Here is a 13,746-nt window from a genome sequence, read left to right as displayed (position 1 = left end):
TACTCATTGTTTCACTAGGTGTCTTTTCAATGGACCTAATCCAGAAAATCATTACAATTTGACAAGAAAATGAAACGACTTCAAATCCCATAATTCCCCAAGCAGGACCACTAATTAATGGGTCTTCCACAACCTTACCATGGAATGGATACATGATCAAGAATGCACATAAACTTCCTGCAGTGAGTGAGATTAATGAAAGGAAGGCCATCACTCCTACCAAGAGCTTACTCCTAGCCAAACAAAATATACACGAAAAGAATGGTAAAACAAACTTGACAGCCAATAAACATGTAGCAGAACTGATATCTCTTTCACTTTGTCCGAATGTTGATATTATAAAAAGTATCAACATGATAGCAATGATTATTACTTGAGCGGTAACAACTGGATTAGATTTGATTAATTTCCTCCAATTTTCAAAGTATTGTTTAATATTTGATGAAGTATTTTGGTGAGTTTCAATAGGATTTGATTGCATTTTGTTTTGTTTTTGAAAGACCAGTTTTTGCGCGTATTTTTAAATAAACATTCGATGATCATTTCGATTCTTCCAATTAGATTCTATCCAACATTAGCAAACATGGCATCTTGTGTAAAGTTGTCTTCTATCCAAATTCCAATTAGCCTCGAAACATAAAGCTAGTTTTATTCCCCATCTCTAATCTCTAGTACGTAAATGTCGTACAACTGCATTTCTTGAAGTGGGGTTACCTTCTGCCACATTAAGCATTCAACAAATAGATACACACTGTGATTGGACTTTCTCTCTGTCTCACTCCATCACATGAATTTTCCTCGAACCGCTTTCTGGTTTCAAGTGTTTTGTTGCCTACACTGCCTTAACATTTACATTAAGCTCTCGTGCACAAAAAAAATGAACAACAATATTGTTCAAGCTGAAGAGGAAAAGAAATTGGGGAATGATTTTTTCCGAGATAAGAATTTTCTTCAGGCCCTTACTCACTATTCCAAGGCTATTGAATTGGATCCCAACAATTCTGTTTATTTAGGAAATAGAGCACAAACGTATATTCAGATGGGAAAATATCGCGAAGCCTTGGAAGACGCAAACAAATCACTTTCATTAGATAACAAGTGGTACAAGGCTTATTCAAGAAAAGCTAAAATTCTTTTATTATTGACTAGATTTGAAGAAGCTAATACTGTTTGTATATTGGGATTACAAAATTGTAAAAGAGTTAATGATGATGAAGGAAGAAAAATATTGAAATCTTTAAAGGAAGAAGTTAAGAAAGCACTTGAAACCAAACCTAAAAATGGAATAGATGCATTTGTTGATAGTGTTTCATCCCTTCCTATTGACGAACCAGCTGATAAGTTATTTTCCATCACTGAATCTTCTTTGATGTTACCAAGTAATTACAACAGTTTTAATTGGGTAAAGACATATGGATGTTTGAATGAAAGAGACCTTCGTCAAAAGTGTAATGAATTACTTGACGGATTAATGTCAAAATGTAAGAACAATCAGCCAACAAAGGAAGAATCTGAGGCCATAACACTAATGGTTTGTAATAGAGAATGTTTTTCAAGAAAAGCGATGAATGTTTCAAATTTAGATCAGTTTTTTGTTACTTGCCTTTCCTACAGCGATGATCTTTGCGATGAAAATTTGAAACCTCTGCTCATCATGTTTGGTAACATTTTCTTTCTTATGGATCCAATTACAAGACATAGATTTGAAGTATCACAAAAGGTTAAGGAATTACTCAACGATTTAATGTTTGTGAGAAACAAAAGCAAGAAATATTATACAATTTCTGTATTAGGTTTTAGACTATTTTATGCAGTATTTCAAAACAAGTTTTGGCCAGTTATCAAACAGCTACAGGATTTCCATATTGGTAAATTATGTAATATATTCTTACAGGCAATCAGATTTTCAAAAAAGGATACTGAATTTCACAGTGCTTCCTGTTATCTTTATTCTAAGTTATTATTAGTTGAAGACGAAGATGTAGACAAAATTGTTTTAATGACTCATGTAAGTTTTAACCCAACATTGATTTGAATAATGTATGTATTAAAGAAAGGGCTCAGTATTGTACCTGATGTAATCAAAAGGATAGATTCACATTTAAAGGAATATGGTCCAAATACTGTTGAAGAAAGAGTTATTTCAGATTTTCAAAAATATTTCCAAATATTGTTGGATATTTCTGTTGATTTTGCATACAAAATGCATGATCTTGGAGTCGTAGATGTTTGCATGCCCTTTATTACATTAGATTCACATCACCAAAATTTGGAAATGGCTCTAAGTACGCTTTCATGGTGTTACAAAAATCAAACAGGAAGCTTTAGAAACATGTTGGAGAAACAATATCAAATTTTAGACAAGCTATATCCAATATTTAACAATTACAAGAATGAGTCAATCGCAGTTACAAAAGCGTGTATGGATATTTTCAATAATTGTTTCGTCTTTCAATCATTTCAATCTAGAATTCCTTTCGAAAAAGCTAAAGAGCTTGCATTTACTTGTATAGCTAATTTACAGTTTCGTTTACCACCACCTGTCAAGATTATAAAAGAGGAAGAACAAGGATTAGTGAAATATTCAGCAGCTTTGGTGATGTATCTTGCGAATATCAAAGATCATGAAAACAAGTCAATTTTGCACTACATATTAGACAAAACAAAGGGAGGATTTTTATATTTCATTGACATTGCTAATTTAAGTCAATCACACATATTATCAAACCTTACAAGTTTTATAGTTTCTCTAATTGTATCATATCCCAGACTTATTGTAGACCCACAAATTGGAAATTCAACGTCATTTACCAGGTATTTAAATTGGGCTCAAGAAACTGTCAAGTCTGGAGATCCTTATCTTTCTCCAAATTGTATGAACCTGTTATCAATACGTGGAGCAATTTTAAAAGGTGCAAAACCTCCAATTGGCTTTTCGTATGCTAAGGCTGATACTGATATTGATATTAATAGAGAAATAGTTGAGTTTGATAAGAACAGATGTGATTGTTGTGGAAAGAAGGAGAAGAAAAAGAATTTACTTTGTGGTTATTGTAAAAAAGTTAAATATTGTGGACAAGATTGTCAAAGTATTGATTGGCCAATTCACAAAAGTCAATGCAAACAATAATTATATAAAAAAACCAATTATGGACTTATTGAAATAATAGAAATAGTGTTGATAGTTTATTAGATAGAATTATTTTGTTAAACTTAACAGCACAGGACCATGATAGATATGATTAATGTCTAGGCGAAACCATTCCTCAACTAAAATGTTGTTGTAATGTGCTTCCATCATAAATTAGTCGATGAAATGTAACAAGTTTGAAAGATTGGTGCAGAATCAACCAATAGAAATGTTTCATTTTGATGGATAAGCGGAAATTACTTTTCAGCTATTGCAATGAAGTCGGAACTTTGTATTGTGCAATACTACCACCAGCATAGTTCATCATTTCCGATAATTCTATTAGAAACCTCAACAACAATCAATGAAATTGGAACTCTGCTATTTTCAATAAAACGCTTATTCAACCTTTGAAAGAGATTTTCCAATCAACAAAAAATGTCAGCACTCATTCAATCACCATTTGCTAAAAGGAATTATTATTATTACAAAAGTCAACTCAATTACAACTGGTTTTGTTGAAATTATCAAGTGTGAAAATTCCACAATTTTATTGAACTCTAATTGTTCAAATAAGATTAAGACTTTACAATTAGATACTTTGAATAATTGTGAAATTGTATTTATTGTAACTGATCAATTGGCTTTAACTAATGATTTATTGAATAGTTTCTGTAATCAATTGGCAATAGTTTCGAATATTGATTGTCAAAATGTTAAATTTAGATTAGAAACTGAAAGTGGAATTATTCTTTTAGATTCATCTCTTGTCTATCAATCAGTTGATGAATCAATTTTACAAGATAATAGAAGTTCCATTCAATTTGTTTCCAGATTTGTAAATTCCAAAAATGGAATTATTATGAGTACAGAAGTTGCAGTTCGTGAAGGTTGTGGATATGTCTCCACCAAATCAGAAAAGGCTTTCAAAGATAGAATTCAACAAGAATTTGAAAGAAGAATGGAAAAATTCATCAATGAAAAAGTTCTCTCAGGTCAAGATCCACAAGAATTGTTAGCAAAAAAGGAAAAATCAATTAAGAAATCAAAAGAAATTCAAGAAAAACTCAAAGCAAAGAGAGAACAATCATCTAGTACTACTTCTGGTAATTTCCTCGATCAAATTAGAAAGTTCAATTCTTCCTCATTAACTCAATCAGAAACTAAGGAATCTTCATTATTGGATTTTGTTGGTGATAATGATCAAATTGATTTTGGTAATAGAATTCTTCCAAAGAATAATGACCACTCTGATATGATTAATTCAATTACAGGTGTTCCAGAAGATATTCGTGAATTTATGGAAGATGAAATGACTCTTAAAGAAAAAGCAAGTCAATTGGCACAAGTTTTAAAGAATTGTAAACATTGTACTGTTTATACAGGTGCAGGTATTTCAACAAGTGCTAAAATTCCAGATTATCGTGGACCTAAGGGAGTTTGGACATTGAAAAGTTCAGGAAAGGAAAATGAAATTGCCAAAATTGATATTGAACAAGCATTACCAACATTTACACATTATGCTATTAAGCATTTAATCAAATTAGGTTTTGTGAAATATGTAGTTTCTACCAATGTTGATGGATTACATCGTAGAAGTGGGTTGACTCCAGATGAATTATCTGAATTACATGGAAATTGTTATCGTGAAGTTTGTGCTGATTGTGGAAAGGAATATTTGAGAGGATTTGATGTTTTAAAGACAGTTCAACGTCATACTACTCACTTGACAGGAAGATTTTGTGAATGTGGTGGAAAACTCAAAGATACAATTATTCACTTTTCTGAATCTTTACCTGAAAAGGAATTAGACAATGCAATTGACCATTCTAAAAAGTCTGATTTATCACTTGTATTGGGAACTTCAATGATGGTTAATCCAGCTGCTCAACTTCCAAAAATGGCATTGAAAAATAAGGGATCTATTATGTGTATTGTAAATTTACAAAAGACACCATGTGATAATTTATCTGCATTGAGAGTTTTCTCTAAAACTGATGAATTTATGAGATTGGTAATGGAAGAATTAGGTGAATTGGATAATATTGATTCTGATTATGATGCTCTTGCTCAATGGTAATCATTATCATCAAATATATATACTACTTAGTATTCAATCATTTGTGTAAATAAATAACAAATTTCTTTAAAAATTGAGATTTCAATCGATTATTGAATTTTAATGTAAAAATTGAAATTTAAAAAAAATGTTCAAACAACAACAAGGATTGAAATTGTTGTTTGGTGGTCCACCATCATGTAATAATGCAATGCTCCGAAGAGGATTTATCAAATCACTACTGATTCAAAATGTTGCTCCTATTATTAAATTTAATTATTCATCAACAACAACAACTATTAATAATACAACAACAATGGATAGTAACAATAATCATACTAATAATATTGCAAAAGAATTGAAAAATCAAGTTTTTATAATAACAGGAGCAACAGGTACAGGTAAAACACCAATTTCTATTGAAATTGCTAAAAGATTGAATGGAGAAATTATTAATGTAGATTCTGTTCAAATGTATAAGGAATGTTCTATCGGAAGTAACAAAATTAAAGAAGAGGAAATGCAAGGAATTTCTCATCATTTAGTTAATAATGTTTCATTGGAAAAATGTGCACACGATAAAACTCATCAATATACAGTTCAACAATTTTATGTTGATGCTCATGAAAAGTGTTTGGAAATTCTGGCGAGAGGAAAATTGCCAATACTCGTTGGAGGAAGTGCTTTTTACTTGAATACATTCATTGATGGAACTAATTTGGAAATTCCACAACCAACTACTCTTTCTGTTCAAAAAATGGATGATTTAACACGAGTTTCAACTGATGAATGGGATAGAAGATATAAAGTTTTACAAGAAAAAGATCCAGAATATGCATCAAAAATTCACAGAAATGATTTATATAGATTGAATAGAGCTTATACTATTGTGACTGAATCTGGAAAAACAATGAAAGAATTCAAGTATAAGAATGGATTTATGGATAAAGTATCTGAAAATAATTTAGATGTTCGTGGAATTGTTCTCTATTTAGACAGATATAAACTCTATGCAAGTTTGGAAAGGAGATGTGAAAATTTAGTGGAAGCTGGACTTTTAGAAGAAGTATACAGTTTAATGGATCGAGGAATATTACTAGATCATACAGTTCCATTCAGATCAATTGGTTATAAGGAAGCTTATGATTTCATTAATTATATGAAAACTGTTGATAGGAGGGATCACTTTTTCAAATCAGCTTTAAAGAAATCCTTCTTGAGATTTTTGAGAGAATTCAAAGTTTCCACCAGAAGATATTCCAAACATCAAAATACATGGTTCAGAAAAGATGAAACAAATTATGAATGGATTAATAGTGAAAACTTTTTAAAGATGGATGTAATGGTTGATTTTATTGTCAATAATATTATGATGGTTCCAAGAGAGACCTTTAAGGAAAATGTGAAAAGAGAGGAACAAATATTGTTGAAAAAGAGTCAAAGTCTTGCTGAAAGTGAAATTGTGAACAATGTCAGCAACAAATTACAACAGGCAACACCCAAGAAGTCAACTCTGGTAAAGAAGAAGGCTGAAGATTTTAATGAACTTTATCTGTATAAGGATAAAGCTGTTTTAGAAGCAAGATTGGCCAAAATTGAAAAATTATTATTTAATAAATAGATTTTGAATCAATTTCACCCAAATAAACAGTCTTGTCACTTGAAGCTGAGGCAATAATTGGTTGTTGAGGATGGAAATGAACACAATTTACAGAACCATGATGTCCAGGTAATTGATATTCAATCTTTCTTGTAGTGGTATTCCAAATCATGACATCATTTTCGGCACCTGTTGAAATCAATGAGCTATCCTTATACCATGCAACACGAACTAGATTCTTATCCATTGAATGTTTAGCTCCATTAAATAATTTTACACATCTATTGGCAGATTCGGCATAATGTCTACAATCCCAAACACGACATGTGCCATCCATAGAATTACTTAGGAGGAAATTACCATCAGGTGAAAGCTTGATATCTGTAATTGAATCAGTGTGCCCACTGCCTAGGTTGTAAATGAATTTATCAGTTTTCAAATCCCATGTAGTAATGACACTATCAATTCCACATGTGAATAATCTATCATTATTTTCTGAAAAGCATGCCGAGAAGACTGGATATTTGCTCTTGATTGTTTTTATACATTTTCTTTCTCTTTGGTCATAAATATTGATGGCTCTATCATCACCTGCTGATACAAATAGATCCGATTGTTTTGAATATTTTGATGTTGAACAAGAATTTACAATTGATGAATGTTGTTTAAATTGTCTCACTTTAAGACATTTGATAATATCCCACAAGATGACAGTATTATCAGCTGAAGCTGTACAAATACGATCCTCTGATGTAAACCAATCCAAATCCAATACAGCATTCTTATGTCCCAATAAGCTACCATAATTCACAGTGGTTGATGATAAGTCATCATCTTCACTCTTGGCACTCTCTCCGAAAACATCCCACAATAAAACTGATTTATCTGCTGAACCTGTAGCAAGAAAATTTCCACTATTCGAAAATTTACAAGTAAATACTTCGGATTTGTGTCCATCAAGTTTTAAAATTGGTGCTGAAAGCGATGACGAACGTGGAGGTAATTCCATTAAAGATGTTAATTTTCTCCTCTTTTCATCTTGTTCATGACTGTCTGCTCTGATCATGAGTTGTGTGTCTGTGGATGGAGAATTATCGTCCTCATCATCATTGTATTTCCTCTTCCTTTGATCGAGATGACTCATTTTTTAATTGTTTTATTATTAAATTATCAATTACTTCTTCTTCAATGATAATGTTCATTACCAAGTCTTGAGAATAAATTCTGTTCAGTGATGGTCTTCCTAGATTACCATCTTCCGAATATTATAAGTTTGATGAGAAAAATTATATTTATTTAATATATTTTGTTCAATAATGATGATTCAATCTCTATATAATAATCATCTATGTACTAATATGAGTATGAATAATTGATGATTGATACTCCGTGCACTAACGCTAGCAAAGCATCAACATTTTTTCCAGTTACATTTTACCAGCAAAAAAGTTTCATTGTAAAGAATACCAACCCAAAATTTCTATCAACCTGAAAATTTGTTGAAAAAAAAAACGTCACTAGAAAAGTAAGTATTGCCCTCGTAGTTGCATTATTCATCAATAAATTAGAAATGACCAAGGGTACCCAATCATTCGGTTTGAGACACACCAAGACACACGGTATGTGTCCAAGATGTGATAGAAGATCTTACCATATTCAAAAGAAGACTTGTGCTTCTTGCGGATTCCCATCACCAAAGATCAGAAAGTACCAATGGGCTTATAAGGCTATTAGAAGAAACACCACTGGTACTGGTAGATGTCGTTATTTGAAGCTCGCTTTGAGAAGAGAAAGAAACGGATGGAAGGTCGGAAGCACCCCAAAGGCTGCCGTTAACAACAAGCAAAACTAAATTTGTTGAATAAAACTCCAAAAATTATTTAAATCAATTCCTTGAATCCAATGATGTTGCAAACAGTGATAGCATTTTAAATCATGAATTTATTTGAACAGAATGGAACTGAGATAATCCAAACTCTTCATTGTGAGTATTACAAATGATGTAGTAACAATTTGAAATCCACTCTCACTACAAATTAATTGTGGCAAACACAATGATTCTCCTCTGGATAAACAACAAAAGTCTGGTCTGGCCAGTGTGGAAATCTTCTCCCCATACCACAACAAAGTGCAACAAATAGGTGCTCCTAGAGAAAGTGCATATTGTATGACATAGGAAATAACAATCTTAACTCGATAAGATGACGTATTCTTAATTTCCGATAATAACTTTTCTCTCTTTTTCCATCTTCTTTGAGTCTTGGAATATTCTACAAACTTTGAAGGTGTGTTAAGAGCAATGCTACTCTTTTGAAGGAGAGCAATTTCCCTTTCCAATTTCCGAGCCGTTCCATTAATTAATCTATCATGAATAAGCTTTTTCCAAATAATATTCAAAATTTTAGCAATCAATATTACTATTATTATATTCAATATTAATGTTTCATTCTTTTGATTCAGTTCCGAAGCAGATAATGTTGTGCTCATATTTTTAAGTTTAAAAAAAGAAAAAATGCAGAAAACAAGCAGTGAACAACAGGTTGGCTTTAGATTGGCAAGGATTGATGAGGATTTTTATCTGGATCGGTATGCAGAGGATGCATCAACTAAGGATTATACTACAACAATCTATCAAGTACCATCTCTTCATACTGAAGATGAAGTTATTGGTATATCGGATAATAAGGGTTATTTAAAGTGAGTATTTGTTTGCAGTTGTAGAGAGTGACCTTGTCTAATAATTAGACTTTTCAACATACAACAAAATGAATATGCAATTTACAAATTGTTTGTAGAATCAGAAGGTGATATCATTCCTCTGAATACACCATGGAAACAGTTCAAATTCATTTCTAATAATCAATTATCAACACCTAGGACTTATAAATCAAGGATTTTATTTGAGAATGAGGAAGATGAGCCTCCATGCTATCATGGATGTCCAGCATACAAAATTTGCTTTTTACAGCAAAATTCAAACAAAATGTTCTACTCTGTGGTACACTTTGGAAAAACATATTATGAGAATGATAGTTTATTTGCCAGATCGACCCATGTATTTGGATGTGCTCAACATCAAGATCAAATCACTTGTTTTGACATGGAGAATAATTATTTAGTAACTGGATCAATTAATGGAGATTTAAAAGTATGGATTCATAGAGAGGAGAGTGTTGAAATGAATCAAGACGAGTCTTTTGAATTGGCCTGGTCTTTGAAAGGTGTACACAAAAAACAATTTCTTCAAAAAGTGGCCATTGTAATACCAACAAGTGGCTACTCAAAGAACCCATTTATAGTGAGTGGAGGTGGACAAGATGGAATTTTATTAATGTAGGTTTTAATTAAGGAATAATTTTCATCTAATTGTAAATCAGACACGACATAGAAAACCAACAATTACTTCAACAAATCATTTTAGAATCGAGTCCATTATCTCTAATGAGGGACTTCTTGCCTTCGTCATCTTTAATTGCTTGTAATCAACTAGGAACAGTTTATCTGTATGAGGAGTCTGAAGACGTTTACTCAAAGACAGTACTAAATTTACAAATAGCATACTATATTATTTCAGATCAACCTGTATGTAAACTCTCATTTCACTTATTGACTTTTAAAAGAATATAACTGTGAATTCAGTAACTTGCTTTTTCATGAATAATGATATGGTAAACGTGTTTTCCGTTTCATTCAGGGATAAGAATAACAGGATTATTTCAAATTCAATGCAATTCTATATTGGTCAACTCTTGGTAATGGAGTATAGTTTTGAAACTCCTATTTTATTTTGTACAGTATTTAGCATGAAGAAAGACAATCGTATTAATGTAAAAAGCTCCATTCCACTTCCAGGATCTCATTTGGTAGCTTGTGATAAGGATGGAAGGGGTCATGTTTGGCTGATTGATGAAATAATAAGTCAAATTATCAAGAAAGACCAACAAGAAAATCACTATGATGAATACCCTCTCGAACAACCAGAGCAACCAGAAGAGTCTTATCAAAACATGAGCTTTTCATTGGAAACTCCTAGGCCACAAAGTGTTCCAAAACAAATGCAGTCATATTATTCCCCTCACGAAGAGAAGGATCATGCACAGGAGCTAACAGAAGAAGAACAACAACCTAACACTATCGATTATTCATCTGATGAAGATCTGCTGTCTGATGTTACCTCAGTAATGAGTAGTTTATCCTCAATATCGTTACCAAGGGAGATTAGAAATGTACCAAAGCCAACTAAAAGTCCATCTACTGACAATATGGATCCCACAATACCACAAACGATGGACCAAATGCTATGGAGCCAAGAATTTACTCCAAACAAACCTCAAGACGATCGTATTGACCTTAATGATATTGATAGAAACAGAGACATGTTAACTCCTGAGCCACAGGTTATCAAAATTAGAAAAACGAAATCCCCGCCCAAACAATCATCTCCCATTCTCAAAACTCATTCCCTTCCAGAATTTAACAAACAATCTCCTTCCCTAGATGAAGAGCTTATTCAAACTCCACAGATAACTGAGAGTCTTCCAAAGCCAGTCATACGAAGAGAGAAAGAAATCCCCAAGCCTGTTATCATTGATGATGTCATTGCATCTCAATCCCCAGTTAACGCTAGTAAGCCACTCAGAAAACGTATCAAACCAGAAACAACAAGAGTCAACTCAGGTTCCAATCTTCAAATTGAGGTTCTAGTGCCAAAGAAGCCAAAACCTAGCTCACTGAAGAAATCATCATCCTCTAATCAGGTAAAGATAGTCAACCATTTCTCTGATGCTGAAACTGAACCAACCCAGAATACAGAACCAGAGTATGACATTCCACAACATACACCAGCAATAATACCCAATTCATCGAGAAGAATTGAGTATAAACTTCATCAAAAACAATCCGAAGAATTTAATGAACAAACTGCTAGACAAGTACTGAAAGAGAACAGTCTATTCAACAAGAATGATGCAGAGAAGGTACTCAACTATACACCTGGTGAATCAATGTTTGGAAATATAGTAGAAAAACAAGATGTTGCCGAAAAGAATTATGATATTGTTGAAACGAAATTGAAAAAGCAAGTTAGCAAGAAGCATTTGAAGGAGATAAAACAAAGACCATCAATTATGGATTTGTATGTAAAAGAAGATTGGGAGAAGGAAATAACACTTGAACAAACTGGTCCAAGAACTATATATACCCTAAGTTTTGATCAGTTTGATGATGTTTTACCCCACCCGAAAGGAGAATATGATTCTATCAGAAAATTTCTAAAAGAAAATCCTATTATTTAAATATATATATTTTAAATTGTACAATCACTTTAAAACTATCAAACATCCGAAAATTTAATTGCTTGCTGGTGCGTTTCCAATGGCAGCCTTTGTGACTTCAGCATAATCTGGTCTAGTGTATTCCCTGTATGCTTTAACCAACACTCTATAATCATCATCAATTAATCTCCACTACTAAACATCATCATCAACTTACCTAGCGAATACGATGGCGCCTAAAATCTTTAAATCTTTTCCGTGAACAGTGGACAAAGCCATTTTTTTCCTTCTTGATGAAAAAAATAAAAATTCAATTATAGCCGAATAATTGAATAATTAAATACTCTTACAATTATCAATGTTATGAATGCAATACAGTAACTTTTTCAATGAATTATATTATAGTACTTTCACTTGTTGTGAAAATAAAGTAATAAAACAAATAATTAAAAAACCAAATAAAAAAATGCCCAACTATGAATCGGGAGAATTATTCTCTGCTGGACCAGTAGATGAAAAACAAATTCCGAGAGAAATACTCTACAGAGTTCAACTTGATACATTGGATACATTTGCATTTAAATTTAGTGGATTAGTTTGTTCTCTAGAACATAATGAATTAAAAAATTGTTTTCAGAATAATCAAGAAATTAATTATGATAAAGATTGTTTAAAGATATCAAAGGATTATGGTGATTGTATTTATAGGAGGCATTATCTTGCAGCAGCAACAGCTTCAAATACTAGAAAATGCAATTTACATTATAAATTGTATGAAAAATGTTTCAAATTAATGAATTTGGGAGCTAAAGAGTTTAATCCAGCAAATGTCATGCTTACACATGAAAACTGTAAAGATTTATTTTATGGATATTATTTGAATTGTCTAAAGACTGGACTTAGAATTCATAATGGACCTTTTGATTCAAAGATGTAAAACTATATATATCATTACTGATCTTCTTATCATGACAGATCTATAGTTTAATATTGGTTATTTGTGGGGATAGTTCTGTTTGTATAGTTTCCAAAAATTTATCAATTCGTTCCAAGTGAATATTTACAATTGATTGGATATCTGATTCTATATCAATATTTCCTGCATCTATTGTTATTGGTAGACAGGCAAAAGTATTGTTAAATTTCATTATGTAACACTCTTGAAAAGTGTTTGATGGAGCTGTTTTGGCTCGTACTTTGGTAAAGTTGGGTATTTCTGGGAATATTTTACAAATTTTTACAAAGGCATTTAGAAAATCATTGACTAGAATAACTACTTGTGGTTGATCATTCTCTAATTCAATTATCCATTGAAAATGGGAAAGTTCTTTGGTAAAGGTGTTTGCCATTTCAATATTTTGTACTGTATTCTTACTATCTAGTATTAGATCTCTAATTTTTAGTATGCACTTACCTCTTGGAATTTTTCTTGGTTGGTTTCTGTTCCACTATTTGAACCTCTATTGGAGTAAAGATATTGGGGCAATTTTTAATGTTAAATATGTGTAACCATCCAACCTTTGCATCACAACATGTACAATCATAAATCAATTGTTTACCTATTGAAAGAATAACATCTCTATAAATTACATTCAAGTGAGGTTTGAATGCTTTGAATGCCTTTCTAACTGATGTATTTTGAATGTCCTTTCTGAATAGATCACAAAATTTGTCACAAATATTC

The 13,746-nt window shown here is 31.8% G+C and overlaps 8 protein-coding genes across 8 annotated transcripts; 6 read left to right on the top strand and 2 right to left on the bottom strand.

Moving 5' to 3' along the window:
* Positions 1-877: 877 nt before the first annotated feature.
* NAEGRDRAFT_71599 (silent information regulator family protein) lies at positions 878-5,210 on the top strand (the record flags this gene model as incomplete). Its single annotated transcript, XM_002673381.1, has 3 exons — positions 878-2,008; positions 2,054-3,113; positions 3,625-5,210. 3 exons carry the CDS (start codon positions 878-880, stop codon positions 5,208-5,210), a joined length of 3,777 nt encoding a protein of 1,258 aa, XP_002673427.1.
* Positions 5,211-5,505: 295 nt separating this feature from the next.
* Positions 5,506-6,810, top strand: NAEGRDRAFT_51690 (uncharacterized protein; the record flags this gene model as incomplete). The annotated part of the gene is made up of 1 exon (XM_002673380.1): positions 5,506-6,810. The coding sequence occupies one exon, from the start codon at positions 5,506-5,508 to the stop codon at positions 6,808-6,810; it is 1,305 nt and encodes a 434-aa protein (XP_002673426.1).
* NAEGRDRAFT_60826 (uncharacterized protein) lies at positions 6,800-7,798 on the bottom strand (the record flags this gene model as incomplete). Its single annotated transcript, XM_002673307.1, has 1 exon — positions 6,800-7,798. One exon carries the CDS (start codon positions 7,796-7,798, stop codon positions 6,800-6,802), a length of 999 nt encoding a protein of 332 aa, XP_002673353.1.
* Positions 7,799-8,306: 508 nt separating this feature from the next.
* NAEGRDRAFT_82733 (uncharacterized protein) lies at positions 8,307-8,671 on the top strand. The gene is made up of 2 exons (XM_002673379.1): positions 8,307-8,314; positions 8,358-8,671. Exon 2 carries the CDS (start codon positions 8,360-8,362, stop codon positions 8,639-8,641), a length of 282 nt encoding a protein of 93 aa, XP_002673425.1. The 5' UTR covers positions 8,307-8,314; positions 8,358-8,359; the 3' UTR covers positions 8,642-8,671.
* A 59-nt stretch (positions 8,672-8,730) lies between these two features.
* NAEGRDRAFT_71597 (uncharacterized protein) lies at positions 8,731-9,276 on the bottom strand (the record flags this gene model as incomplete). The annotated part of the gene is made up of 1 exon (XM_002673306.1): positions 8,731-9,276. One exon carries the CDS (start codon positions 9,274-9,276, stop codon positions 8,731-8,733), a length of 546 nt encoding a protein of 181 aa, XP_002673352.1.
* A 496-nt stretch (positions 9,277-9,772) lies between these two features.
* NAEGRDRAFT_71596 (uncharacterized protein) lies at positions 9,773-10,126 on the top strand (the record flags this gene model as incomplete). The annotated part of the gene is made up of 1 exon (XM_002673378.1): positions 9,773-10,126. The coding sequence occupies one exon, from the start codon at positions 9,773-9,775 to the stop codon at positions 10,124-10,126; it is 354 nt and encodes a 117-aa protein (XP_002673424.1).
* Positions 10,127-10,454: 328 nt separating this feature from the next.
* NAEGRDRAFT_71595 (uncharacterized protein) lies at positions 10,455-12,083 on the top strand (the record flags this gene model as incomplete). The annotated part of the gene is made up of 1 exon (XM_002673377.1): positions 10,455-12,083. The coding sequence occupies one exon, from the start codon at positions 10,455-10,457 to the stop codon at positions 12,081-12,083; it is 1,629 nt and encodes a 542-aa protein (XP_002673423.1).
* Positions 12,084-12,528: 445 nt separating this feature from the next.
* On the top strand, positions 12,529-12,999 carry NAEGRDRAFT_71594 (uncharacterized protein; the record flags this gene model as incomplete). The annotated part of the gene is made up of 1 exon (XM_002673376.1): positions 12,529-12,999. One exon carries the CDS (start codon positions 12,529-12,531, stop codon positions 12,997-12,999), a length of 471 nt encoding a protein of 156 aa, XP_002673422.1.
* Positions 13,000-13,746: the final 747 nt, after the last annotated feature.

Source organism: Naegleria gruberi (genome assembly GCF_000004985.1).
Source record: "Naegleria gruberi genomic scaffold NAEGRscaffold_47, whole genome shotgun sequence".
In the NCBI taxonomy this organism is placed as follows: domain Eukaryota; phylum Heterolobosea; class Eutetramitea; order Acrasida; family Naegleriidae; genus Naegleria; species Naegleria gruberi.
This window is presented reverse-complemented; position numbering and strand designations above follow the sequence as displayed.